General features: G+C 54.4%; 1 protein-coding gene across 3 annotated transcripts in view; it reads right to left on the reverse strand.

Annotated features, from left to right (window-relative positions):
- Positions 1 to 24,737, reverse strand: part of Hrh2 (histamine receptor H2) — a 41,441-nt gene extending 16,704 nt beyond the window's left edge. For all 3 annotated transcript variants that reach the window (XR_007351956.1, XR_007351958.1, XM_015492603.2), the window contains exons 1-2: positions 24,594 to 24,737; positions 3,240 to 4,783 (exon numbers count right to left, since the gene is read on the reverse strand). Coding sequence is in view for 1 of the 3 variants with exons in the window: in XM_015492603.2 (XP_015348089.1) it covers positions 3,240 to 4,324 (1,085 nt within the window). In the remaining 2 variants the exon portion in view is untranslated. The remainder of the gene's footprint in view (positions 1 to 3,239; positions 4,784 to 24,593) is intronic.
- Positions 24,738 to 27,660: the final 2,923 nt, after the last annotated feature.

Consider the following 27,660-nt stretch of genomic DNA (forward strand, 5'->3'; position numbering starts at 1 on the left):
CATGCCCCCACTCTGCCCAGGCAGGCTGAATCGGTCCCCTTTAGCACCCTTGGCTCAGGCAGACAGCCCAGCCCTGGCATTGATAAGGGCCGCGGGTTGGCGCTGGCTCTTGACCCCAGTAGAGAGCAGGAAGGACCTGCTATCAGTCAGCAGGGAGCCCGGAGCCAGCCTCAGGGAGCCCCATGGCCCTGGCAGCCTCAGTGTGAAGATCGACCTCTGGCTGCTCTTGGCCTCCTGCAACTTCCATGCCTTTGACCTTGGTGTGAGGTCCTCTGACTGCCCCCACCCTGCCCTTGTCTGCCCAGCCCCTCTGCCCCCTGCCCTAGGGACTGTGGCCTCCAGGAGGCCCTGCTCTGTCCCCGGCTCTGCACTGCTGTGTCAGCCAGGTGGGCAGTGATTCTTAGCTAGCCTTGGCCCTTCACCAAGGGTGGGCGTGAAGATGAGAGAAGGCAGATGGGCAAACCCGTGGGGTGCCTGGAGCAGAGGGCACCGGGAGCTGGTGCTGCTGTCTGCGGTTGCTCAGACCTCAGCTTGGGAGCTTCTTCCCAGTTGTGCCACTTGGAGCGACTTACTGGAACTCCCCAGCCCCAGTTTCCTAACTGTAAAGTAGAGTGGATACGGACCCTCCTTCCCAGAGAACAGAATGAGGTCCAGCCCCTCCTGGGTGAGAAAGGCTTTCTGTTTGCATTTAAAGGCTCAACTCAGAAGGCAGTTCTCTGGGACAAGCTCCCAGGGACATGTACTGTCCCTCATGGCTGGGGACACTGAGTCTCAAACTTTGGCACCTGCTGCTGTGAGCAATTGCCCGTCTATTCCATAATTGGATGATTAGTGATTCCAGGAGGCCAGAGCAGAAGTGTGGGCAGGGCTCACTCTGGCTCCCTGTGCACCTTGGCCTCTGGGATGGAGTGGGAACGGGGCAGTGCAAAGGCAGCTTATGAGCCTGGGAGTGCAACAGGGCTGAGTGACCCAAAGCAACACATAAAAAGTGCCACCTGCCTGCTCTCTGGCCCTCTGCCCTGGTGTGTGCTCATCTGTTTTGTTTCTTTTTTGCACTGTGAGCTAAACCAGCTTTGCCTTTGAGGCTGCCTTCTGGATGAGGGACTGGAAGGGACATGGAAGAATGGGATCAGATGGGCATTAGGTCCACCATGACGGGGCAGGGATATACCCTGGTGGGGGGTGGGTGTTGGAGGATGGACTTGAGAGGGACAGTCTAGAGACCAAGAGGCCAGAGGGGAGGGGAGGCTGCAAAATAGCTCAGAGGCAGAAGCAATAGCACAGGAGCGGGGAGGGCCCAGGTCCCAAATCGGTAGGGACACTCCATGCCTTCAGGGGTGAAGCAGCTGCAAGGGGACCTGGGGCCCAGCGAGGCAGGTTTGCCCACAGCTGTCCATCAGAAGGAGAGCCCTGGTGTGGGTCTGCAGCATCTGTCCACATTCTCATAGTGTGTGCGATGCTTAGAACCCAACAGCAGACCCCAGTTCTGCTGGGTCCACATTCCCTAGCTCAGGGGGACTTCAGGCAACTCCAGGAAACAGCTAGAAGGCCCCATGGGAGGAAATTGAGACCCAAGAGCACAATGACTTGCTCAAGCCACAGGGTGAGTGAGGCAGAGATCAGAGCAGAGCTTGCAGCTCACCTTCCATAACTCTCATCAGTGTCAACACACAGAATGTCATTTCCACATCCCTGGCCCTCAGCATAGGCCCTGGCATGTGATGGAAATCTGACAAGTGTTTGCAGATAAATGAATGAGCAATGAATGGATGAATGGTTGGATGGGTGGATGGATGGATGGGTAAGTGAAGAGATGAATGGGTAGATGAATAGGTGAATGGATAGATGGGTGGGTGGGTGGATGGATGGGTGGATGGATGGATGAATGGAGGGATGGATGAATGAATGGATGAATGAATGGATGGTTGAGTAGATCGATGGATGGGCAGATGGATGGGTAGATGGATAGGTGGATGAAGGGATGGAGAAGGGATGGGTGGATGGGTGGATGGATGGAAGGAGGTATGGATGGATAGGTGGATGGATGGATGAATGGCTGGAGGGATGGAGGGAGGGATGGGTAGATGGGTGGGTAGATGGATGAACGGAGGATGCGAGGGATGGATGGGTGGATGAAGGGATGGTTGAGTGGATGCATGGATGGGTAGATGGATGGATGGGTAGATGGATGGGTAGATAAAGAGATAATTGAGTAGATGGATGGATGGATGGCACAGTCTACAGGAAGAGAAAGAAAATGACATTTACTGAGCAACTTGTACGTGCTAGGTATTCTACCAACACTCTTTCCTGCACTGCTATCAACAGATGACATGGGACCAGGAGCTGTCTTTCACACAATGAGCTTCCTCAGTGTCACTCAGCTCATGGGTGCAGTGTCCCCTAATGCCCTCCCTGGCTTGTCCCAGTGGCTTTATCTAAATCTCACTCTGTCTCTTTACCTTTTGTGCAAGTGTCTTCTTTCTTTTAATAGCCCTGCAATTTGGCTTTCTTCTCTTTCCCCTCCTGGACCAATGCCCAGCCTCCTCCCTGAGCCTCTGTGGTTTCACCCAACTCATTCACATCAAAAGAGTCCTCTTCCCAAAGCAAAGTTCTGTTTAGGTTACCCCAGCCCTTTTGTCTAACCCTTGCATCTTCCCCAAACAGCTACACTCTTGGTCTGGCCTTTGAGGACGCCCTCCTGACTCTGCTGTCCTCTCTTCCCACTGACTTGAGCAACCCTATGGTAAGAGCTGGTGCACAGTAAGAGCTCAATCAATGCTGAATACAATAAGTTTCTCCTTTAGCCCAGCAGTCCCATCAGGTGACAGATCAGCACCTGACTATCTGAGTGTTTCACTGCAGCGATAAGTTATGGGGCTGGCCCTAAATTGGAGGCCCAGCTCCACCACGACACCTAAGTGGCAGAGCTGAGCCTCCTATTTAAGTCTCCAGAATAGAAAGACAACATAATTAGAGAGACAGGCCCATGCGTTCTGGAGCAAGGGCCCTCTGTCCATGTCCTAGCCGGGTGGCCTTTGACAAGTTCCCTGAGACCTTCTTTGGGATCCTTTTGAAATGGAGGCAAAATATTCTACTTTAGGGAGTCCTTGGAGGAATTAAATGAGATATCATTTGGGAAATGCTTCTGGAGGGTCTTGGCCACCATGTAGCAGAACCCTGGCTGCTGTTCACAAGACCCCTCCAGGGTCCCCTCCTGTGTGTGAAGGCTGCCTTACCTGTCTGTGGCTCCCTGGGGTGCAGTGACTTCGGTCCCACTCCACACCTGCAGCTTGAGAGGTTTCTCCTCCTGCCACCTGGGTCCTCGGCTGTGGCTCCGTGACAGCTGAGAGTTGTTCAGCCTTAGGGACCTCAGGGAAGCCTCATGGGAGCCACGGTGCCCATGCCTGCAGCAGAAGAGCTGCTGGTAAGCTGTGCGGAAGTCCCTGTTGAGCGCAGCATACAGGATGGGGTTCAGGGCCGAGTTGGCGTAGCCCAGCCACAGCACAACGGCTTCAAAAACCTCATTGACGGCATCGTCCCCTTTCAGCCCACGGTAGACGAACACGGTGAAGTAGGGAAACCAGCAGATGATGAATGCACCCAGCACGACAGCCAGCGCCACAGTGGCTTTGTGCTCCCTGATGGTGGCCGCCCTGCAGGAGCTCATGTGGTTGATCCTCCTGGCCTGCTCCCGGGCGATCTTGAAGATGCGATAGTAGGTGACACACATGACCAGCAGAGGCAGGTAGAAGGTGACCAGCCCGTCCACCAGCCCGTACACCTCGTTGACCTGCACATGGCACCTGCGGGTAGTGTCGTTGCCCTTGCTGGCCTCACCCCTGCTGTTCCAGCCCAGGTGAATAGACAGGAAGGACAGGGTGATGGAGATGACCCAGATGAAGACCAGGGAGATGGCCACACGAGCTGGAGTGACCATCACAGGGTACCGCAGTGGGTCCGTGACGGCGCAGTAGCGGTCGAGGCTGATCATGAAGAGGTTGAGGATGGAGGCCGTGCAGAGCATCACGTCTAGGCTGGTGTAGACGTCGCAGAAGACCCTGCCGAAGGTCCACCTGCAGGACAGCTGGTAGATGGCAGAGAAGGGCAGCACCAGGAGGCCGAGGAGCAGGTCAGTGACCGCCAAGGACACGATGAAGCAGTTGGTGAGGCTGCGGAGTCGGCGGTTCAGGCCCACAGCCAGGCAGACGACCACGTTGCCAGCGACAGTGACGAGGATGAGGACCGCGAGCACCATGCTGAGGGTGACCTTGAACACGGTGGACTCCAGGCCACAGGAAGGGGCTGTGCCATTGGACGCCATTCTGGCTCCCAAAGCTCCTGCCCTGCCCTTGGCCTTTTGGTTCCAGCCACTGGGCTCCAGACTCCCAAAAGAGCCCAAGGCAAGGGTCCATGTGGGGGAAGGCTTCAGTGACTGACCCAACGCTATTTTCTAGAAATAAACCAAGCAGTCCCATAGGTGTGGGGCATGGATATGAATAACGAAGAGCCAAGGGCGGGGACGGGAAGCCAGGCTGGACGCTCCAGCTCCAGAGGTTCCCGAGGAGCCAGCTTCCTCCCAGGGCTGCGGTAGCTCTCCACTCTTCAGGCTCTGCACGGGGACAGAGGCACCAGAGTGCGGCACTGAGGTGGCCTTGATTCTATGTGGGAGGGATCTCACATAGACGCAGCCATATCCTTCTCCATAGCTGGCACCCTCTTCTGTCCATGTTATTGGGCTGAGGACGGGTGGTCTCCCTCTCTGGGGCGACTGGAGCAGGAGCTGAAAAAGTGAAGGGCAAGTGTTGAGCTTCTGAAATGAGACTGGGAGCCCAAGGGCATTCAAGGTGAGTTTCTAGCCCTGCGCCCCCTGGAAGGACTCCGGGGCATGGGGCCCACCTGGATGCCTCTCCTTGCAGAGACTGGGGCAATCAGGGTACAGGGCGGGGAGGGCAGGAGCAGGATGCACCACATCCTGGGGGAAACTGCGGGAAGGGCTAGGAATGTCTATACAGAAGAGGAAGGACCTGGGCACCGGCTCTGGGCTTTGGGAGAACAGGGACTGCACCAGTCTGTCTCGTTCCAGGTTCCGGAGCCCACAGGTAGGTAGCATCCCATGAATGAATGACAGGCTGAATGGATGAATGACAGAAGCACTCTTTGCTCCTGACAAGTGCTGAGAGCCATGCCTGGTGCTGCTGTTGTGACAAAACATCATCACACGCTAGCTAGGGGCCAACAAACTTTCAGGAAAAGGGCAGGTGGTATATTTCCTGCTTGGTGGCCAGTAAGGCATCTGTCACAAGGATTCAACCATGCCACATTCAAGAGAGCATGGCTGTGCTCTGATAAAACCTCAAGGAGGATGCGGCCATGTGCGTTTCAAGTGTTGCAAAATCTTCTCTCGGCTGTTTCCGATGATTTAAAAATCTGGAACCTTCTTTCCCTCCCTCCTATAAAGATCACTTCAATCAAACAGCTGCACACACAATGCCCCTTGGTTAAATGAGAGTCCCTGGTCACCAGGGAATCTCCAAGACTCCTTCTGGTGGCCACATTCTGCTTCTAGCCGAACAAGCCCAGGCTGTGCTAGTTCCTGGGCTCCTCAGGCACATCCATGCTCCAGAGCAGCCAGCAGGGGATGTCCCCAGGTCGGACAGTGCCAGAATGGAGTGGCCGGCAGAAGCCCTGCCAGAAGCAAGCTAGTCTCTGGAAGGCAGGAGCTGGCCTCCCTCAGCCTCCCGTCTGGAGTGGCTTTGCATCCTGACACGAGAAGCACCATTGAATGAGAAGGACTGGGAGGGGCAGGAATCACGTTCCTGATCACCTTCTGCTGCCCTCCTGGCCACCCGGCCCTGTGAGCTGGCCTCTGGGCACTAGTTTTAGAAGGTCTGTTCAGTACAAAAGTGGCCCAAATAGCAGGAGTCCCACTGCCACACTTAGTTAACTTTGGAGGGGGTAGCAATAGGATTTTTTTTTTTCTAAGAATCCCTGTTTCTGATCAGATTTCTCTCAGTTTCAAAAAGCTGAGTATAGATCGCCATTTTGGCATTGGGCTGGCATTTCAGTGTTCAGGGAAAGCGTCAGACCTGAGTGAACCAGCCTCTCCAAGGAATCAGAAATTCTCCCTGCCTCTCCTCTCCTGGCCCCTCCTTTCCTGGCCTCTCCTGGCCTCTCCTGGAGTCTCCTGGCCTCTCCTCTCCTCTCCCTGCCTCTCCTCCTTCCTTTCCCCCTCCCCCCTTCTTTCTTCCTTTCCCTTCCTCCCTCTCTTCACTCCCTTGATACGCTTCAACAGGTATTTCCTGGAGACTCTCACCACACCAGGTGCTGCTCTGGGTGCTGCTCCTGGTGCCAGGGGTACCAGGTGCTGGGGGGACCGGGTGCCATAGGGACCAGGTCCCATGGACAAGAGCTGTGCTTCTTTCCTTCATGGAGTTTCCAAGGAGTCGCTCCCAGCCATTGCTGTGTTAAGCCCAGTGCCCTAGCAGTCTGGGGAGACCTCCGGTGAAGGCAGGGGTCTTCAGGCAGGGCTCATTCCCCTTGCACCTGTGGGAGGATGACCACCTTAGAGGGTCACGTTGCCAACTTGCACATCAGCTTCCAATGGCTCCCTTTTGCCCACAAGAAGGAATCGTCACTGTCACCATCACAGCCTAAGTGAAAGGCACTCTCCCCAACGTTTTCTCAAACATCCAGTGTTCAGTGCAGTAAACCAAGCATCCTTGATACAGGCAGCAAAGACTGGCCCTTGGGCCATGACACACCCAGGCACTTACATTGCCAGGTGACGGGCGCTGGCCATCTGGTGTGAGGGGGCCCCTAGACTATGTCTGTGCCTCTGTTGTAAGCAAGCAGGGGTCCAAACACACCTGTGCATTACTCCATGGACGTCTCTCAGGTCACTAGATTCAGCCCACTCTTTCTGGAGCCAGTATGTGGCAATGCAAGCCAACACAGGAGTCCCTGGGCAAGGACATCTGTGCTGGCAGGTTTGCAAGTGGCAAGAAATGGAAATACTGGGAGCATCAGTGCAGGGATAGTGCACAAGTACACATGCATATTAAACATGACTGACCTGCACAGCAGCCTCACAGGGGAGGGGGGGGGAGTCATCCACTCCACACAACGTCCAAGAGAGCAAGGCTCACAGGGACCAGGTGACGTCACACTCCCAATTAGCAGCACAGCCTGGGTTTAATCTCATGGCTAAGGTTTGGACAAGTGTCCCCCAAAGGCCATGTTATGGAAGGCGGGGTCTCCGGCGTGGTCCTATTAGGAAGTACAGGATCCTTCGAGGTGGGGCTCAGTGGGAGAAACTGGGTCTTGAGAGTGTGCCCTTGAAAGGGATATTGGGACGCCACAACAGGGCCAAGGGACCCTGGAACAAAACCTCTGAAACTGTGAGCCAACATAAACCCTTTTCCCCTTGAAGTTGATTATCTCAGGTACTTTGTCATCGCAATGGAAACCTGCTCAGCACACTCAGTTCAGTTCCTTTGACCTGTTTTTAATGCCAGTTCTTGGATCAGAGCAGACGTCCAGCTCTTTCCAATTGCCTCTCACCAAACACTCCTGCACTGTCCCAGCTTCACCATTAAGGCAACTGAGCACCCCTGGGCACAGCAGCCTCTCTCTCCTGCCTCTGCCTTGGCCGTCCCCACACCTGGGGCCCCTTTGCCTACACTCAGTTCAGCTCCTGGCCTTCTATGGTTCAGCACAGTCTCCTAGACGCTGGAGGAAGAAGCAATGTCCCCTGCACTTAGATTCTGAGCACCTGCCATTCTGTACTGTTACCATGGCTTTGTCTTGTCCCCACACTGGAGAGGGAACCATCTAGGGCAGGGGCTGGATCCTTTCCACATTATACCCCCATCCCTGTGTCTTCCTTGTCACCCATTCCTCAGTCCTTCCTTCCTGCACCCATCCTCCCCTCCCTCCCTCCATCCCTCCCCCGTTCCCTCTGGTCTCTGTCACAGGAGGAGTATAGGGACAGGTAGTGTGTATACATATGCATGCTGTTTCCCTACGCTGGGATCCTCTAAGTGGAGCTCATCCTGGGATCTTGGGCACTGGAGGTCCGTCTGAGTGGTAGGTGAGAGGTGTCTCTAATGTCCCCAGTGTTTTACATCAGACATTTCCAAGCATTCTGGAGAGCTGACAGAAATAACCCAGCGTGCATGGCATCTCGTCCTCCTGTCACACAGATTTGGCAATGGCCTTCTCCACTCTTTTGGGTGTGTGTGTGTGTGTGTGTGTGTGTATGAGAAAAGACACTCACTCGCCCAGCCCCTTCCTGTTGGCGCAGCCCGCAGTTGTGTGGGTGTGCGATTCACTACTTCCTCTTGCATCTTCCCATCTTGCCTTAGCGCCCTCAGAAAGGCACTTTCTGGAGAATTTCTCAAGAGCAGGTCCTCCTCTCCATTACCCGCGAGGGAGATTTCCTATCTCCATTGAAAGGCGTCATCAGCCACTGCAGCCTCAGTAGTGACGAGGCGGCTCGCTCTGCATCTCACCTGGGGTGGCCTCCATGAGCTGCACTTAGGGGCAGTCACAGCAGGGCCTCCGTGCATCTTGCAGACATGAGCTGATCCCCTCTGGCCATGCCAGCTCTGTGTGCCGAAGTCTGCTGGACTCTTCCCATCCTAGCTGGCTTGTCCTTGGCCTGGTATGTGGTGACCTGGTCTTGCTGCTTTGGCCTCGCTTCTGCCTGTGGGCCTGGGGTACTTTCTGTGCCCTGAAACAACGCTTCCAGAAATAGCTAAATGACCCAGTGAGAGGGTCCTGGTCCTGAGAATGGCAGGCCCATCCTGCTCCACCTTGGCGTCCCGTGCCCATCATCAGAAACACCCTCCTCCCTCCTGCTTCTCTGGCAAGCCTGGCCTCTGGTGGCCTCGGGTGGTCTCCTCTAGTCTTCCAGAGGTGGCTTCTCCATCCTTCTCCTTCCAGCTCTCACCTGCCCCACCGCCAGCAGGGGCTAGGAAGGGGGTTCCTCGACTGCACTGGCACAGTGCTGAGTTTTCAGGGCCTCAGGGGACCCTCCTCCTGGTGGGTCCTTGTGATTCGCTATCAGAACCTGTGCTGCCTGGAGCTGAGCCAGGGTGAGCCAGGAAGGCCTCTGTCCTATCCTGCCTCCAGTGACAGTATGGGGACTGGAGGGCAGGGGGCCACCCAGGCCTGCCCCATGGCCCGCTGCCCCCACTGCTCCTCCAGGACACCCCAGGAGAGGGCTGCTCTCTGCACCCAGACAGCACGAACACAGAAACAGCAACCACCAGGGGCTGGTGTCTCCCCATTTGGTCAGACTGTGTCCAGGGCTCCTTTTTTCAGGGGGAAGTAAAATGGAGTTTCTCTTCTGTGGATGACACTTCACTTCCAGGCACAGCCCACACGGGGAAGCGGCACCATACATGAGCCACCGCCGGGCAGGCTGGTGAAGGCTGAGCTGATGGGGTTTCTCCCTCAGCCTCCAAGACACGCAGCTGCTCCAGGGGGGTCACGTGCAGCAGGAATGCAGGCTGGCCTTCCCTGAGGGCACCTTTAGCCGGGCCACCTGGCCAACCTGTGAAGCAGGTGGTCTGTTCCTAACCCTCCAATAACAGACACTGAGCCACAAAGGGGAGCCCGGGGCTGAGGACAAAGGCTGTGACAGTGGACAGTCTCTGTGCTTTGTGACCTTGGCTGACAGGTGTCAGGGTGACAAGTCCTCCTTTACTTTCTATTTATGAACATGAAGACAGTAGAGGAAGAGAAACCCCAGGACCAGGCCCGTGGTTCACTCTCTCCAAATGTGACTTTTTTAGTGTCCAAATCCTTGAACTCAGAACAGCACCTGTGTGTGCTGCAGGCATGTGCGGCGCTGTGCTGGGGCTGGGGGAGGCAGCAGTGGGCTTGGCAGACACACTGTGCAGCGCCTCCTGCAGGGGTAGGGACAGACGCAGAAGGCCACCTGAAAAGTGCTTCTTTACTGCAGCTGAGTTCTGCGCAGGGGCAGTAGATGTATGTGACGGCGTGGAGGCGGTTTGAGTGGAGGTCCAGCACGCGTTCACCCCCACTGACTGTCAGGCTTGCACACCATAGCCCACACATCCCAGGCAGCCACACATGTCCACCTGAGGGCTGGGGAGGAAAGGACGTGTACGATGGCTGTCTCCACGGGTGGGTGGCGGGACAGGGGCTGGGGGACCACATTCCCTTTGGGAAATTTCCCATCTTTTAATCCTGTGGAAGTGGCTTTCACTCGAACCCTAAGAGCCGCACAGCTGGCCAGGAGAAGGGAAGGGGCAGTGTGCAGGACAGAGGACGGAAGGTGGGTCCCCGGGCTGCCCTAGGATGCGGTTGGAAGGGGCTCCAGCTGGGGCTGGCCCCTGGTCCTCACCTGCAAGAGCCCTTTACAGGAGGTCTTCTGCCCCAAGCTCACAGTCCTCCAGGGCCACGCCTCTCCCCCGTCCCTGCAGAGGTTTGCCGTCAGACTGTCCTGGTCTCCGACCGTGCCATGCCCCTCCAGAGCCTGCTCTGTTGTTAGGTACAGAGGGCAATGCCTGCCATTCCCCGGTGACCTGGCTTCTGCTGAGCTCTCAGCTGGTTCTCAGGAGGAACATGGATCTGGGGATGGATCTGGAAACTCTGAACTTGGCTCCAAGGCAGCAGGGACTCAATCAGCTGACCCTGGTCACCCAGGGAACTGGCAACAGAAAGGGAAGCCCGCCTTTTGATTCCTGCCAGCCAGCTCTCAGCAAGGACAAGCTGTTAGGAACTGGCACAGACGGGAACGCTGACTTCGAGTCAGGCAGGCCTGGGTGCTAAGCGTCCCGCCTCATTTAACCTCTGCCACCGCACTGGCAGGCAAGGGACTTTCATCTCCCCCATTTGAAAAACACAGAACCCCAAGACTCAAGAGCAGGAGGAGGAAAACTCAGGACCCAGGCCTGCCTGCCTCAGCCTTGTGTAGTTAGCAACCCCTGTGAACGGACACAGGCTGCCTTTGCATCCACAGCACAGGATACTTCCTCCTTCACCACCACACTCCAGGGCGTCTTTAATCTTTGTGGCTGCAGATTTCTAACCTCTTCCTCATACACAGTGGGCTGAACACTTGGTCAAAGTCCTGGAGGCAGGAACAGCCTCTGGTGAAGGCTACTCTATACAAGAAAGGGCCAGCCTCCCAGCAGGGTGGTCCCACTCTTCCTTCCCCGACCCTCCGCGCAGGCCCAAAGCCAGGCCTGGGTATTACTTCTGTCCTCAAGCGCGTCTTGTGCCCACACTGCAGCCCCCTTGGTGGGACCCCTCTGCCCAGCAAGGTCCGGGCGCTTGCTGCCCCACAGGTATGGACTCTCCAGCCCAGAGTTAGGTGGTGAGATCTTTTACAGTACAAGTACCAGTGAGAAAGAAGGGCCTTGCACCAGAAGTCCTCTGGGGAGAAGTCAGTCACATGGTCCCTCGTATTCAAGAGTCTCTTCTGCAGTGTCCCACAGAGACAGGCATCTGGCTGTCCTTGCACAATGCCATGGACAGGGAGCTGACTTTCTTACAAAGTCTTTGCCCAGCACCACATCATTTAAAGACACGTACAGCACCCCACCCCATGCTCTTTCTCTTGGAAGCCATACCCCTCTGCAAGGCGAATACATCGCAACTCATGCCCAGCCCACACAAAGCACGATTGGCACAGGACAGGCTGCCATGGATAAGCTGGTCCAGGGCTGCCTTTGTGGATGTGCAGCTGGATGCTTACTGCTTGCTGCAATTTTGTGGTTTTCTTTTTATATTTAAGGTCTGGTTGTAAACACTCGCGCAGGTCTGTGAACAAGCCTGGAGGCCTGGAGAACAGGCCCTAATCCCTCGCCAGTGCTGCAGAACTCAGCACACACCTTGCTGCAATCCAGTCCCCTCAGCCATGCTGCCATCCTGTCCCTAGGTCACCTCCACCACTGTGATCTTCACAGGCCTGGGCCCTGGAGCTGTCCCACAGCATGGTTCCTTTCTCCTGTCTGTTCTCTCTCTCTCTCTCAGCCTCATTCCTTAAGGGTCCCCCTTGCAGTTAGGCACAGCTTGCTCCACGGGCCAAAGTCCTGCTACCCTGGCCAGCTGGGACACCTTGAAGGTTATCAGCAGCAAACAGCCACCTCTTGCCAGGGCCATTTGCACCTAGGGTTATCTTAGCCATCGCTCCTCCCCCACCTTCCCAGCCCCTTCTTGTCACGGCGGCACCTGGAGACCTGGACAATCTATAGCAGGCAGCATGAATGTACTGCCCACTTTGCAAGTGTGGCCCGCAGAGCCCACACAGCTGGTGGAGTTGAGGAGAACCCAGTGCCCACAGCTTCCGATTCCTGACATCTCACCTTGTCCCACTCCTCATGCTCCCCAAACCCTAAAATCTCCCAGTTCTTCAAATTCACCTAACACCAGTCCTGTTTTGTTTTTAACTTAGTGATTTTTTTCTTCTAGTGGTTGCAGTTGTGGTAAAAGGACTTTGATCATTACAATGAACACCAGGATCACTTTCCCTTAAGTAGGTCACCCTAAAAATAAATACAGTTGAAGCACAACCAATGTAGTCACAGTCTCCCTAGGGACTGCTGCCTGCAGGGCCCAGCCCCACCCTCTCCTCATTAGAATGGGAGACTGGCCTGCCCTCCAGGGCTGGAGGACCCATGATCATTCGCTTACACATTCTCGGTGCCCCACTGGGTAGCTTAAGTGGAGAAGGAAACGGGGGCTTCTGTGTGATTGGACCCTTACTGACATCTGTGTCACTGACCCCCAGATCCATCCAGGGACCCCCAGGGCTGCTCACACTGGAAGAAGCACTTGGGAACCCCAGCACTGCAGTGGGAGAGGAGCCAGCCCGGCCAGGCCCAGATGCCCGCTTAGCAGCCTCTTGCTGTGCTGCTGGGCAACCTCTGCACCTCTCTGAGGCTGTTCTGCCAGATGTCCACAGGCGCCACCTGCAGCCTGCCATGCTGCAGATGAAATGTGGGGGGAACAGGCAGGGCGGGGAGCGTGGCGGCTCCTTAATAGATGGCCCTCTTCTCCCAGGCCATGCTCTGGTCTCCTCTGGGAAATGCAGGTGTAGGTCCCACCTTTCCTGTTGAGGAGAGGCAAGGAACAGGCCAAGGAAACATAGGTCCCCGTCTGACACAGTCTGAGCTCCAGGTGCTGTGTCAGGGTGAGCCTGGCGGCTGGACGGTCCCGTGACAAGGTGAGAAGGGGAGGAATGGCGGCTCCTTGCGGAAGGGCAAGACCATTAAGGAACGCAGCCGGGGAGAGAATGGGAGGAAGGAATGGTGTAGGGGCCGCTCTGCTGGAGGAGGAGTCGGTGAGGAAGCAGGGTAATGGAGGTGGCAGGTGGTCACAGAGCTGGGCCTGAGAGGGGAACAGAGAGAGGACTGTGAAGGCCAGGAGGGCCTGAGGTCGCAGGCAGGAAGAGCCTTTGCAAACTCCCTTGAGTAAGCCCTTCCTCAGCTCTGCTGAGAAAGCTGCACAGCGGCCCCCAAAGCCTCAGGGGATCAGTTCCCAAACTTCTCTTCCCCTGCTCAGGGGTCTCTGCCACACCAGCCCCTCAGTTGCCCAGGCATCGCCTCATGCCCACCAGCCCTCTCAACAGAGGCCACAGCCCACGGATAACTCCCGTCCTCCCCGAGCTTCCTGCGTGACACTTGGGTGTCCGTCACCAGCACCACAGATGCAGTTCTTCACTTCTCTGTCGGCCACTGCCAGGCAAGTGTGAGTTTACAGGCAGAGGGTCCAAGTCGGCTTGCCTACCGCCTCACAGAGGGGGCTCCAAAGCACTGCGTCCCCCCCCCCCCCCGAGTCCAGGCAGGGTTTAGCAGAGTGAGTTGCAGGCCAGGCCAGGCAGCTGTCCACCTGGAAGTGGCTTTTGCCTTCCTGATGTGGCAGGTCTGGGGCTACTGATGGGGTGGGGTGAAGCTGTCACCTGAAAGATGCAGAATCTCCATGGGTTCCAGGCACTGGGGGCTCTGCTGCAGGTAGGTGGTTATATCTGCAGCCTGGCTGTTACAGTATTGCAGGCACCTGCTGGTCCCAGAGGAGTGTGGGGGGGAGAAAGTGTGTGTGTGTGAGTGTAAGAGGCAGGGGGTGGGGTTGTGGGACCTCTGGATCACCTACTAGTGTGACTGAGGACAGGAAGGAACCCAGTGATTGTTCATGTACAGAATTCCCTTCCAGCATTCCAGATGGATGGCCCACGGCCTCCCGGGTCACCTGCAAGGACATTTCCCTTAGTTGTTAAGTATCTGGATGCAACAATGAAGCCACAGGCGGAGCTCAACCTGCTGAAGAGCCTTGCTGGGTCCCACCCTGCTCAGGACCTCTGAAGATAGCAACAGCATTTAGTCATCAGGAGATTTCATGGAAACATCTAGGTTTCCAGTTACAGATGGCCCCAATTTATGATGGTCCATTAGGATCTTCAGCTGGACAGTGTGCGAAGGCTGGACCCTTACAAGCATTCTGTCTTCATGTTCAGATGATATTCAGCACCTTATTATGAGATAGGCTTTGAGTTAGATATTTTTGCCCAACTACAGGCTAACGTAAGTGTTCTGGGTATGTTTACTCAGGCTGGCAAGGTCCAGCTGAGTCCCTGGACAGGCTTTGGTGGCATTGGTACCACTGTGTGAAAGGATGGAAAGGATCCTTTCAGAGTCCCAGCACCCAAATAGGACACCTGAACCTGTGTGGCTCCTGATTTGAACCCAGCCACCAGGCCATCTTGAGACAATCGCGAAACCTTGAGCCTAGACTGGACTTTCTATTACACTGAGGAGTGAGTGGTCCCCCTGTAATTCTGCTAGCCACCAAGTAGAAAGGGAGTCATGAAACGAACCCTGAGATGATTCAATGCCACAGATTCCGCTGAGCTTCTGCTGTGCTGGGAATGGAACCCAGCACTTGGTGCAGGCTAGGTGGGTGCCCTGAGCTACAACCCCTGATGTCACAGATCAACTCTAGACGCTCAAAGAGAACGAACACACACCCAGATGACGTGGAGGTAGGAATGGGTGAAAGCGAATTGGCCAAGCTGTTGAGCCTGAGAAGGGGACGGGAGGGCTCCTCTCTATCTGTGCCCAGCGCCATGTACCCAGGGAACGTCCATAATGAACAGATTTTGCAGAGCGGTTCTCCCCCAGAAGCACCTGCACAAGCTGTTCTGCCCCTATATGCTGCCCTGGGGTGAGCCCTGCCCTCGCTGTCCCTCCTGCTCTGGGGACATCTGGACTTCCTGCTTCTCCTACCCCACTCTCTACGTGGGGACAACTCTGCCCCAGGCCTGGCTGTTTCCCCCCACGCTGCCTTTCACCTTCACCCTCGGCCAGCACAGGACTCCGACCTTGGAGTGGCAGAGTCTTAGCTCTTCCCCTGCCTTGGCCCCACCCTCAGCTCAGCCTCCAGGCTGCGTGGAAGAAGCACCTTTTCCAGCAGCTGCTGTGGGTCCAACCCTTGCCCTGCTACTTACAATTGGGCAATTTGGGTCAGTGGCTTTGCCTCCAGTCTCACTCCTCCTCCTGCAAATGGGGATGACAGTCCCAACCTCCCAGGGAAGTGAGAGGCCCAGAGGGGTAAGAGCAAGGTTCTCCTGGAACCAGCCTCCAGGTTATGCTGGGGGCCCGCCCCCTTTCCATGATGAGCAATGGCTTGGGGTCTCTCTGCCTCAGACCTGTCCCCTGGATGAATGAAAGTCAGGGTCGTCCCCAGGTTATGTCGCCTGACTGATGGGAGGAGTCACCAGGAACACCTGTCAGGCACTCAGTGATTGCTGGGGTGGCACAAGCACTCACGGGCGCCTGCTCTCCTCCAGCTGCCCGCTGGGCGTCCTGGCCTGCTGCTTGTCCTTCCAGGACCTCATGCACACCCCCTGCCTCAGCTGTGCCCCCAGCAGCCACCTATCCCTGTGCACACCCAGGCTACCCAGTCCCTGGCCAGAGTGGCTTCTCTGCTGCTGGCCCAGACGTCTGGCTTCCTGGACCCGCTCACTCAGCCCAGCTCTAGTTAGCCATGTGAGAAAGGCAAGCTCCTCTGTGCTCAGGACAAGAGCTGCGGGCTGCTAAGGCCCCCATGTTCCAAACCAGGAGGATGGCGGAGTGAGTTATGTCTTAGTGGAAACAGTAGACAGCTGGCACCACCAATCTTGGAAACTATGATATAATAAATGGAAATGCTTATATTCAGGTTAAAAAAAAATAGCAGGACTCAAATTGTACATAGAAAATGACTGTAACTATGAACTTCTAGCTTGGAAACCTTCAGCAGGGAGAAAAACAGCCACTAAAATTTATGCCTAGAAAGACTGGATGGCAATAATAATTTTCTTTGGATACTGATACCCGTTGTTATTATCGTCTTTGCACATTTCCTTATTTGAAATTTTGTACATTGACAGTTAATTCTACTGTGACTAAAAATCAACACATAAGAATTGAACAGTGTGCAGAATATTCTTTTCTTTGGGGCAAAAATAATACACAGACATACACATATAATACGAATCAAGTAATATAAATAAAATACAGTAGTCCCCCTTACCCACAGTGTTGTGTCCCCGGTTGCCAACCACGGCCTGTAAATATTAAATGGAAATTTTGAGAACTAAACAATTCTTAATTTTTAAATTGCATGCCATGGCAGGATGAAATCTCATCTATCCTATACTGAAAATGAATAATCCCTTTATCCAGTGTGTCCTCTACATACCTGTTAATAGATGTCCTTGACTATCAGAACCACCATCTGGGTACCACCGTGGTTGTGCTTATTTAATAATGGTTCCAAAGCACGAGAGCAGTGATGATGGCCATCTGATTAAATCTGTATTGTTGTAGTCAGGTGCGGTGGCACATGCCTGTAATCCCAGAAGCTTGGGCGGCTGAGGCAGGAGGATCACAAGTTCAAAGCCAACCTCAGCAAAAGTGAAATGCTCAGCAACTCATGAGACCCTGTCTCTAAATAAAATAGGGCTGGGGATGTGGCTCAAGGGTCGAGTGCCCCTGGGTTCAACCCCCAGTACCAAAAGAAAAAACTGTATAAAAAATGTAATTGCTGTTTCTTGTTATTAACAATCTCTTACTGTGCCTACTTTATAAATTAAACTTCATCATAGGTATGTAGCTTAGCATACATGGGGCTCGGTGCTATTGCCAGTTTCAGGCCCTGGCTGGGGTCTGGGGTGTACCCCTGTGGATGGGGAGAACTACCATACATTTTCTGCTTGTATTTTCATAAAGAAAATCTGGGAGGATTCTCCCCAATGAGATAACAAAAGCTATTTCCTTCTGGGGAGAGGTGGGGACCTGGGCAGGTGGGGGCCTAGGTAAGTGAGCCCTTTCTGGGTGGCCTCTGCATATTGCACTTCTGAACCACACAAAGGTCTGACCCACTTGAAACCTGGGAAGACACAACTGACCATCTCATGAAGATTCAGGAGCAGGCAGCATTTTTCTGAAAGGGCTCCTTTTGTTAAAGGTGCTACCTCAAAACAAGGGGCCCTGTACTGGAGCTCTGGGTTGAATCACGACAACTGGGGTCTCTACTGTGGACCTGACCGACCCTGTTGGTGTGCGCTGTGACCAAGGGGGCTATGGATGGAAGGACTTCCAAAGAGCCACACAAGGCTCTAGAACCCGACCCTCTGCACAGAGCCTCTGTGACTGACACTCTCTGGAATAGTTTGAGGACAACAGGGTAAGGGGTCCCTCTGGCCCAGGTCTGGGTACCAGGGTGGTAGAAAGGAGGAGGATGGTGCTAGGGTCCTGGGTCCCAGGGTCCCAAGGTCAGAGGTCTGGCAGGCAGAAAAAATGAAGCAGGCTGTGCAGAGACTGTGTCATCTGCACTATGGCGTGGGTGCAGGGCGCATCCGGAGGGGTGGCCACTACACAGCTGTGCTCACTGTGGGCCCAGAGCCCTCAGTGGCCACGTTTTCCAAGAGAAGCTGGAAATCTGCATATGAAATGATATCTTTTGGCTTTAAAATATAATGTCCCAACTTTTCAACGAAATCTCATTTAAAATGTTGGCTTTTTTTTTTTTTTTAAATATCTTAGAGGCTTTGTAAAATTCTCTGCTAGCTGCTTGTCTGATCTTTGCCCGTTTCTGCAGAGCCAGATCAGCTCCCAGGATTCAGTCTTCCTTTTCTAACCCCTCTCTGCAGTTTCATTATTGCTTTGAGAATTTTGCATCTGATTGGTATTAAACGCACTGGCCCATTGCCTGGGGGAGACTGACTTCCCTCTGCTTGAACCCAGGCTAGATGTGATTATCTGTGACCTGGGGGCGTGGTAAGGGCACAGCTGCCAGATTCTAGCTATGGGTTCTTATGGGCTCTTGAATGTTCTGCATCTAAAAGCGAGAGGTAGTGGCCTTGCAGTTGCTCTGGGCTCTAACAGCCAAACTCCACTGAGTGTCCACCCTCTTTCCACTCTCCTGCCTCAGTTTCCCCTCCCCTCTTCACTCATGCTCTGTCCCCTAGGTATCCAGAAGTCTCCCTCTTCCTTTAACTGCAGATTCTTGCCCATTTTCTTGCACGGCTAGATCCCAGCATCTGGACCACCCTCCCCTGCTGCCTCTGTCTCATCTCCAGCCACTTGGAAAATGCCGAGCTCAAATGCCAGCTCCCACGGCTCGGCTCCGAGGAAGCCTCTGCAGTCGTGGAGCCCGACGGCAGCTGTGCCTCTCCTTTACTACTTACACGCCTTCCCTGCATGCAACCCACACCGCTGGAGATAGTCGGGCCTCTCCAAGCAGCTCTTGACTTTGTCCCTCTCTCCAGCTGCAATATTCTGGTCTTGAACCCTGCTCCAAGTGAAGGGCAAGAGCCAGGGCTCTGCCCTCTCCTCCCCTGTCATGTGTGGAGAAAGGGCATTTTAAAACCTGCAAACCTGATGATCTCTATGTGGGGCTAGAATCCTTCTGTGGCTCCCACAGCCTCCCGGACAACATCCAAACTTCAACTTGGCAGTGAGGGCTCTTGGAGATCTCTGCCCGGTGGACTTCTCTATTACCCCTCCCACTGCCCGGGGTCTCAGATAAAACCTACTTGTTCCGAATGCCCCAAGCACACCTGGAGGTTTTCAGCTCTGTGTCTCTGCACAGGCTCCTTCACCTGGGTCACCCAGCCACTCTGCCCACCAGTGGAACTCCCAAACCCAGCTCGGTAGAGCTCTGGATGGTGACTCCCCCAGGACAGTGGGCACTCGGGTCTCCAAGGACAGAAGGGCTGCACTATTCCAGGCAGCACGTGCTGCTCACTGCTGTCTCCCCCCGCCACAGGGTCCTTGGCAGGTGTCAGGTGGATCCTCCCCCATGTCTTCTGTGTACTGCTCAGGACTGGCTGCAAGCAGAGCCTCGGTGAGTGCTGGTTGAATGACTGAATGTGTGAATGGATAGCTCTGCGGCTCAGAGGGTCTGGAGGTCAAACAATTATTCTCTACAAGAGGACAATCCTGGAGCGGGAAGTGACCAAGGTGTCCAGTTTTTGCTGGCGTGGGTGTTTGCAATCCTCCCTGCTGTTCCTGGAGGCTGGGAATCAGGTCAAACCTGCCACGTCCTCTTAGAGACTGTCCCCTGGGGCTGGCAACAATTGGCCATGCTGCCTGGTCCAATGCGTGACCAACTTCGTGCCAGCCACCCTCTTCTCACTGTGGCAGTCCAGGCCTGTGCCCTCCTGGCTGGGCTGTCATGAAGCGTCAAACCAGGCAGAGTTGGAAAGTCCCTTTAGGATCAGCCATCATGGCCCCTGTGGTTTTCAGATGGGACAGTTGAGGTCCAGAGAGGGGAAGCAGCTTGCCCATGGTCCCACAGGGAAAGGAAGGGATGGCCATGCCTGGAAACCAGTACTTCAAGGTCTTATCAGGTAGGAAAAAGGATCAAAGGATACTTTGACACATGCTAGAGAGGATCTGAGGGGAGGCCCTTGAGATTGGAAGGCCAGAGGGGCCTCCAAGAGGCCGAGCCTGGAGCTGCTGTGTGAAAGGAGTGCTGGACAGAGGAAACAGAAAGCAAAGGACTGGACAGGGATGAGCTTGGGAAGGCTGGTAGCCAGCACAGACTCGGAGCCACCATCACGGGCAGTGCCTGACGGGGCAGGGCCTTCTAGACTTCTGTGGAGTTCGCATTTCAGTTTAAGTTAGGGAACGACACCAGGGAGTTTAGAAGGTGACTCTGAACAGACAGTTCTCCAGAGAAGGGACTGAACAATGAACACACCAAACAACACTGAAATTTACCGGCCACCAGGGAAATGCAAACCAAAGCCACAAAAGTACCACTTCCCACATGCCAGGATGGCCGTCACACGGGAGACAGTGCCAAGGCAGGGCAAGGAGGCAGAGAAGGGCCCCACGCAGGGCTGCTGGGAATGCAAAAGGTGCGGCCACTGTGGAAGCAAGTCCAGCAGCTGCTCAGAGCAGGAAATGGATTCACCATGTGGGTACTTCTACCCCTGGGTATGAGCCCAAGAAAAATGAATGTATACATCCCCCCAAAGTCCTGTGCACAAGTGTTTGCAGCAAAATCAAAAGTGAAAACACCCCCAAAGCCCGACAGCCGATGAAAGGATAATAAGGTGTGGACTGAGTGACCCCTGCAATGTAATACAGTCAGCCACAGGAAGCATGCAGGGCTATGTACCCTGTCGCAGATGTGCCTCGAAAACATCATTCTGGGGTAAGAGGCCACTAACAAAAGGCCATATGTCATATGAGTCCATCAGCACAAAATATCTAGAAGAGATGAATCTACAGAGATAGATCAGTGGCTGGGTGGGAGTGGGGACCGGGAGGGTGGCTCCTCACAGTCACAGGAAAATGTTCGGAAATCAGATGGCAGTGATGGTTGCCCACCTCTGTGAAGATGCTAAAACACTGACCTGCACAGTTTAAAAGGGTGGATTTTACAGTAGAGCATCTCTATAAACCTATTATGATTAAAAAAAGAGATCACCCTGGTTGCTGATGGGGACAGAGATTCTGGAAGCAGGGAGGCCTGGTGGCCCACAGGGCAGTCACAGGACCAAAGTGCCCAGCATAGGAAGCACTTAGTGAATACCTGTGGCTTCCTGGTACATGCCGACCCCAGGCCAGGAAGGTCCCTCTCTTCTAACCCAGGCTCAGAAGCTAAGCACCAGGACCATCTTGGACAGGGCTCCTTCTTTGATGTGCCTGTGGAATGCCTAGCAGCCTCCCTACCTCCACGATGCCAGCACATTCCTCCCCATCATGACAATCCAAAATACCTCCAGGTGTTGACAAGTGGCCCCCACTTGAGAACCCTTGTTCTAGCTTCCCCCTTGGGGAGCCCCTGCTCTTCCCTGCAGAACCACTCCAGCTATCACTCTGGGACTGTCTGCAGCCCCTGAGGTCTCTCAGTTTTGTAAACACCCTGAGCCAAGATCTAAGGACCCTGTCCATGTCACTCTCCATCAACCTGTCAGCACCTTAGGGACCTTTGGGCCCCAGTACCCAGCACAGAGCTGAGCTCTTCAAGGTCACCATGGAGCCCTTTCTTCACCTCCACAGCACAGAGATGTTTCTGCTGTAAACTGTCACCTGTGGGGACCCTGGGGAGCAGATCTGAACAGGATGTTGAAGGAGGAGGAGGAAGACCACTGAGCAAAGAAGGGCGCTGTGGGTGAGAGGAGCTGCCTGGGGGAGCCTGGGAGGTGCGTACGAGCACAGCTGGGTACAGACCTCTGCAGATAGACCAGCCAAGGGCAGGCAGACAGAGGTTCAATCCCACAGCTGGTAGCTGGAGGGAACAAGGGCAGAGACTGGACCATGGTGGCCATGTATGCTATAAGGACTTTGCACCTGACCCACTGGGGAATGGGGAGCCTCGGACTAGTTTTGAGCAGCGGAGCAACAGTCTCAGATCCCTATTATCAAACTGACAATGGGATAAAATATGCATCAGAATTAGAGGAAACCAGACAAGAGATAAGAGGAAGGTGAATATTTCAATCTGGCAAACACCCTAGGGACAATTTGGTCTCCACGATGGACCTGGAGGCCCTCAGAAAATGGGTGCCCATTTTATAGAACCATACAGCAACTTCATTTGTGCAAGCCCCCCCTTCCTTCTCCCATCAAGACCTCAGCACTAGCAGCAGACAGGTCTATGTCTGCTAATCATTAAAGCGCATGCTCATTGAATCCAACCTGCAAAGCCCAGGGAACAAATCTCCCATAATCCTAACGCGTACAGGCAAACACCATTAACCTTCAGCCGATTTCCTTCCTGTCTTTTGTCTAAACTCTTGCCACAGTATGGGGTGACCATGTTATATATATGCCAATGCATAAGCATTGAAAACTCTCCAGTTTTAGTAGCCCATGGCTGTCCCTATTGTCGGGCATTACAGTCACTCTGTGATTGTGGATGAGTAGCTTGGCAACTGAAAGAGCCTTTGTTTGTATCCCCATCACTTCATCTGGATGTACTCTTCTTTTAAAACATTTTTGGCAAAGGAACCTCCCTGGCTTGCTGAGATAGCCTTTCTCCCATCATCGGGGAACTTCTTTCCCAAGAATAAGCTAAATTCTTGGGACTGGACCTTAATCCTGCTTTTCCTTCCTTGGGGTGTTGGTGGAGAAGGACCACAGCTGGCCCTTTTTCCCCATGGACATGTCGGCTGGGAGGGCCACTTCCTTAGTCATCAGCCTAGGTCAGGGAGCAGAAAGTGCATGCTAGTGACCCCAGGGAAACCAATCTAGGCTGAGACTAATGGACCCATGTTACCTGGAACAAGGACAAGGGAGGAAGGAAAAACACGGCCCGTCAGCCTGACATCAGCTTCCTACGTAGTACTGAATAGCAGCCTTCCTTCCTTCCAGACCCCTAAAGAAATCCCTGGGCAGATGAACCTGCGGCCCACTGCCAGCCTTCAGGCTCACCTTTGCCAGTGACCACATATGTGGCAGCTCTTCCTCCTACACATGCAAAAGAAACCAACGCTGATCAGGTGCACGCAGGGGCCAGGCCCTGTGCTATGCATTTTACTAGTCGTCTTTGGAGGCCAGCATGGTAACATGAGAAACACCCCAGAGGCAGGCAGACAGGGGTCCAATCCCACAGCGGGAATTTTCTAGCAATGAAACCATGTGGAAGTCACTTACTTCCAGGAGCCTCAGTTTCTTCATCTGTAAGTTGGGGTTCAACGTCACTGGTTTCCCAGGGTTGCTGTGATGATTATAGCCAACACCATACACATAACACACCTTGCACCAAGCTGCACAGAGCAGGTGCTTCAGAAAAGTTATTTTCTCATGATTTCCAATTCCTCTTTTACCCCAGCAACATGTATGTCAAGAAATGTAACATATTCAATTGCCTTTGATAAACTCCAGGGATGAGGAGCTCATTAATAGACAGGAATTCATGACTTCCTCTTAGAATAAGGCAACTATGAGCTGGGGGTGTAGCTCAGTGGTAGAGCGCTTGCCTAGCATGCATGAGGCACTGGGTTCAATCCTTAGCACCACATAAAAACAAATAAATAAAATAAAGGTTTGTGTCCATCTACAACTAAAAAAAAAAAAATTAAAAAAAAGAAGGCAACTATTGACAAAAACTGTCATCTGAGAGATGTCCTGCCTTACAGAAGCATGAGCCTCTGGAAAATAATGGGGTGGGAGTGAGGTCCTGGGACCCCATTCCCTGGTCCTGCTTCAGGCTTAACTGGGTGACCCCTAGCTCTACCCCTTTATTATTTCTGGCAAGGGAGACAAAGAGGACCTGGTGCATACAAATGAGTTCCCTGGAGACGTGAGGACTCTAGGGTCACTTAAGTTTGGTGACAGATGCCACCCGGGGACACCACAGCTCACAAGCACTTTCCAGCCCCACCTCCTTATCCTCACAACCACCTCAAACGGGGCGTTAACACGGAGCTTGTCACTAGGGAGGAAACTGAGGCTCACAGGCTCAAGGTCATTGGGATTCTTAAGGGGCCCAGAAGAATCGAAGGGGAAGCCACTTGCCCGCCTCTTCTCACAGGGGAATCCCTCTCCAGATGCCCTGGGAGGAGTCCCGCCCAGCTGAACGCTGTCCCACTGGCTACCAGGCTTTGGCTAAGCAGCCCGGGAGGACCAAGGCCAGTGTTCTGATTCCTGAGAAACTAGGAGGTCCCCTCCCGCCAGCCGGGGGCCCTCCGCTGGCATTTCTAGAGCAGAGTCCATCCGTGCTCCCACAGACACATCGCCCCGGGAAAATGCCACCCACCGCCCAGACCCGGGGACAAAACAGAGACTTTCCACGCAAGTGGACTTTCCAAATCTACCCTTGGGCGGGCGGTAGCAAGGCAGAACTGACCCGCATCCCCTGCTGTGCCGGATCCCAGGCTGTGCCCCTGGCTCGCGACGACCGGGTGCGGCCACGATCCCCGAGGGTCAGAGAAGGAAACTGAGACTCCCGGGCGCAGGAGGCACTTGCCCAAGGTCGGGCGCTGCTAGAGATGGGGCCACGACAGCCGCGGGGACCGGGAGCCGCAGCCCAAGGTGGCCCCAGCGCCCGCCGCGCCCAGCGCCACCCCGCCCCCCGCGACCCTCGGCGAGCCAGGCCCGCGGGCAGCGTCGCCACCTTACCTGGGGCTGCGCGGGGCGGATCGGCACGGCCTGGGCCCCGCACCGCCGCTGCGCTCGGGGCAAGGAGGGAGCGGGCGACGCGCACAGCCCGCGCCCCGCGCCTCGCACCCACTTCCTCGTCCCGCCCCCAGCGCGCCTCCCGCGGGCGCGCCTCCCCCTCCCGCTCGCTCCCGCCGCCGCGCACACGCACGCACGTGCTCCTCTGCCCGCTTCCAGCGCGCCCACCTGGGCTTCGCTCCTTTCTCCTGGACTTCCTTCCGTGCGCCCTGCGTGTCGCTCCCTTCTTGGTTCCTGCCGTCACACCGCCTTGAAAGCTCTCGCTTTTTCTCTTGGCTCCTGCCCACTCCCCACCACTGCACTGGGACATGCCCCGCACCCAGGGCCACACCCTGGCCTGAGACCTGCGTCCACCTGTGCAGACACTGGTCTGGTGGACAGGGACTGGGCCCTAGGCCCAGAGATCAGTTGCACCCCTTACCTTAGTTGCCCGGGTCCCAGCTGCTGGAATCAGGCAAGGAGGGAGAAAAGCACTAGTTTGATGGAAAGGCCAGGGTAATTCTGAGGTTTAAAATATAAAGGGCAAGAGGATGGTGGGCACATAAAAGTCAATGAGTCCAGGTGTTATTAAAGGAAACTCCATGAAAACTCCAAAAACTCTCCCGTGGATTTGTTCTGATGGAAGGGTGCATGGGAAAGTAGGGAGGTGAGTCTTGGGAAGAGGGAATTTGGGGGTAGGGAAAATAACACCCACTTTCCAGGTGAGAAAGTGGGAGGTTTGGGTGGGGGCACCCATGACCTACATGTCAGGATGTGAAGGCCATGGTGCTAACACAGACCTCAGTGAGGGGAGCCTGTCAGCAGGACAGCCAGGGTGCTGTGCCAGGCTCAGGGCAGCAGCCTACTGTAGGGGTGGCAGGTGGTCAGATGGGCAGCCCCTAGTTGCTTGGCGAATCTGATATGTGGGTGGGGAGTTTCTGCAGAAGCTTGGCGAAGAAAAGCAAACCAAGAAGCTTCAGCTGGATATAAATTGTAGACTTGCATCTGCAGCTTGGTGTGCCACCTGTAGCCACTCAGTCACCATGTGACCCAGCACTGTGCAGGATTGAAATGCATAGACTAAGGGCCACACACAGTCCCCTAGAGCTCTGAGCCCACAGTGTCCAGGGAGGGAGGCTCTTGTTGCAGCACGTCCAAGTCACACGTCATGGAATGAATGAAGAGCCTCCAAGTGGGTCTTTCGGTCTCTTCTCTTGCCCACCTGCAGTTCACAAGCAGGCGAGGCCTCTGCACAGTGTAAATCAGATTCTGTCTCTACTGCTTGGCTTCCACCCCTCCCGTCACTTCCTGTTGTAATCTGAATGAAATCTAGCTCCTTCCAGTTGCCAGGAGAGCCCCTCCCCAAGATTACCAGACCCTCCTTTGGTCCTCTTGTCTCTGCACTCACTGCCTCTCTCCATGTGTTATAATTTACATCAGGAATGTCTCCCCAAAGGCTCATGTGTTGAAGATTTGTCCCCCAACCAGTGGCACTACTGGGAGGTAGTAAACACCTTAGGTGTAGTTGGAGGAAGTAGGTCCTTGGGGACATGCCCTTGAGGAATTTTTCTTGTCCTTGGCCTCTCCCGGCTTCTTGTTCTCACTCTTTCTCCCTCTGCTCCCAGCTTTTTTTTGCCATGAGGTGAGCTTCTCTGCCCCACCATGCCCTCTCCACCATGATGTTCTGCCTCCTTCACTGGCTCAAAAACAAGCCAGCGGACCATGGACTGAAACCCTGAGCCAAAACAAGCCTCCTCTCCTTTGAAGTTTTTCCTCTGGTATTTGCTACACCATCAGAAAGCTGATTGCACAGTCGGCCTCAACTGCAATGGCGTCCTCTGTGTTCCTGGGACAGCCCATACTGGACAGACCACAGGCCATGTGCCAGCTGGTCTTTCTGCCTGGAGTGCTCTTCCTGCTTCCCGTGGCTGTTTGAATGCTGCCTTCTCCGAGTGGTCACCTCTGGCCACCTTATCTAACGCAGTCACACTTTGCTGGTGGTTTTTATGGCACCCTTTTTCATTCTAATGGACAGATCTGTCACTGTCTAAAATTATTGTCTCTTCACTTATCTACATGCTTACTGTCTGATTTACCTCACCAGGACCTCGCTGGTGAAGGATCAGGGGCCTTGTCAGCGTGGTTCCTATGTCTCCCCACAGCCAGACAGTGTTCCCTGGATGAGTGATATGGCCTGGATCCGGAACATCTCCCAGAGGCTCCTGTGTTGACGGCTTGTCCACCATGCAGCCATGTTCAGAGTGGGGCTGTGGGAAGTGACTGGACTGTGAGGGCTCTGCCCTCACCAGTGGACTGATCCATTGATGGATGTTGGAGTGGACAATAGGGAGATGGGGGAAGATGTTGGAGGTGGGACCTAGTTGAAGTGTGTGGCTCTGCAGGGGCATTCCCTTGGGTACTGTCCCTGGCCTGCCTCCCTGACCTCTCTCTCTGCTTCCCAGCTGCTGTGAGCTGAGCGGCTCTTCTCTGCTGCATCTGCCACCATGATGTCTCTGCCTTGGCGCCAGCCCACCGTGGACAGAAACCTTTTAGACTGTGAGCCAAAATCAACCTTTCCTCCTCTTTTGGAGATTTTCTTGGGTATTTGTCACAGCAATGGAAAGCTGACTAACAATGAGTGAATGAATAAATGCTATAATTAAGGGTTTTAGAAAAAGGAAAGATTGGTTGACCCTGCGAGGGGAAAAGAAAATTGTCTTCAGAGAAGAGCTTATAGTTGGGTCTCCTCATTTGCAGTTTCTGCAACTGACAGTTTGATCAACTGCAGGGTAATATTAGGAGGAAAAAATTACATCTGTTCTGAGCAAATAAAGACCTTTCCTTGTCATTATTCCACAAACAGTATGGCATGACTGTTATTCCCATAGCACTGTCATAGTATCAGGTATCACAGCCATGTAGCATGACTTCACATACACAGGAGGGTTGTGTGGGTTCTGTGTGAACACCAGGGCATGTTGGAGAAGGGATTCGGGCATCCCTGGATTGGGGCGTGGGGAAGGGTCCCGGA

Source organism: Marmota marmota, unplaced genomic scaffold (assembly GCF_001458135.2).
Source record: "Marmota marmota marmota unplaced genomic scaffold, marMar, whole genome shotgun sequence".
Lineage (NCBI taxonomy): Eukaryota > Metazoa > Chordata > Mammalia > Rodentia > Sciuridae > Marmota > Marmota marmota.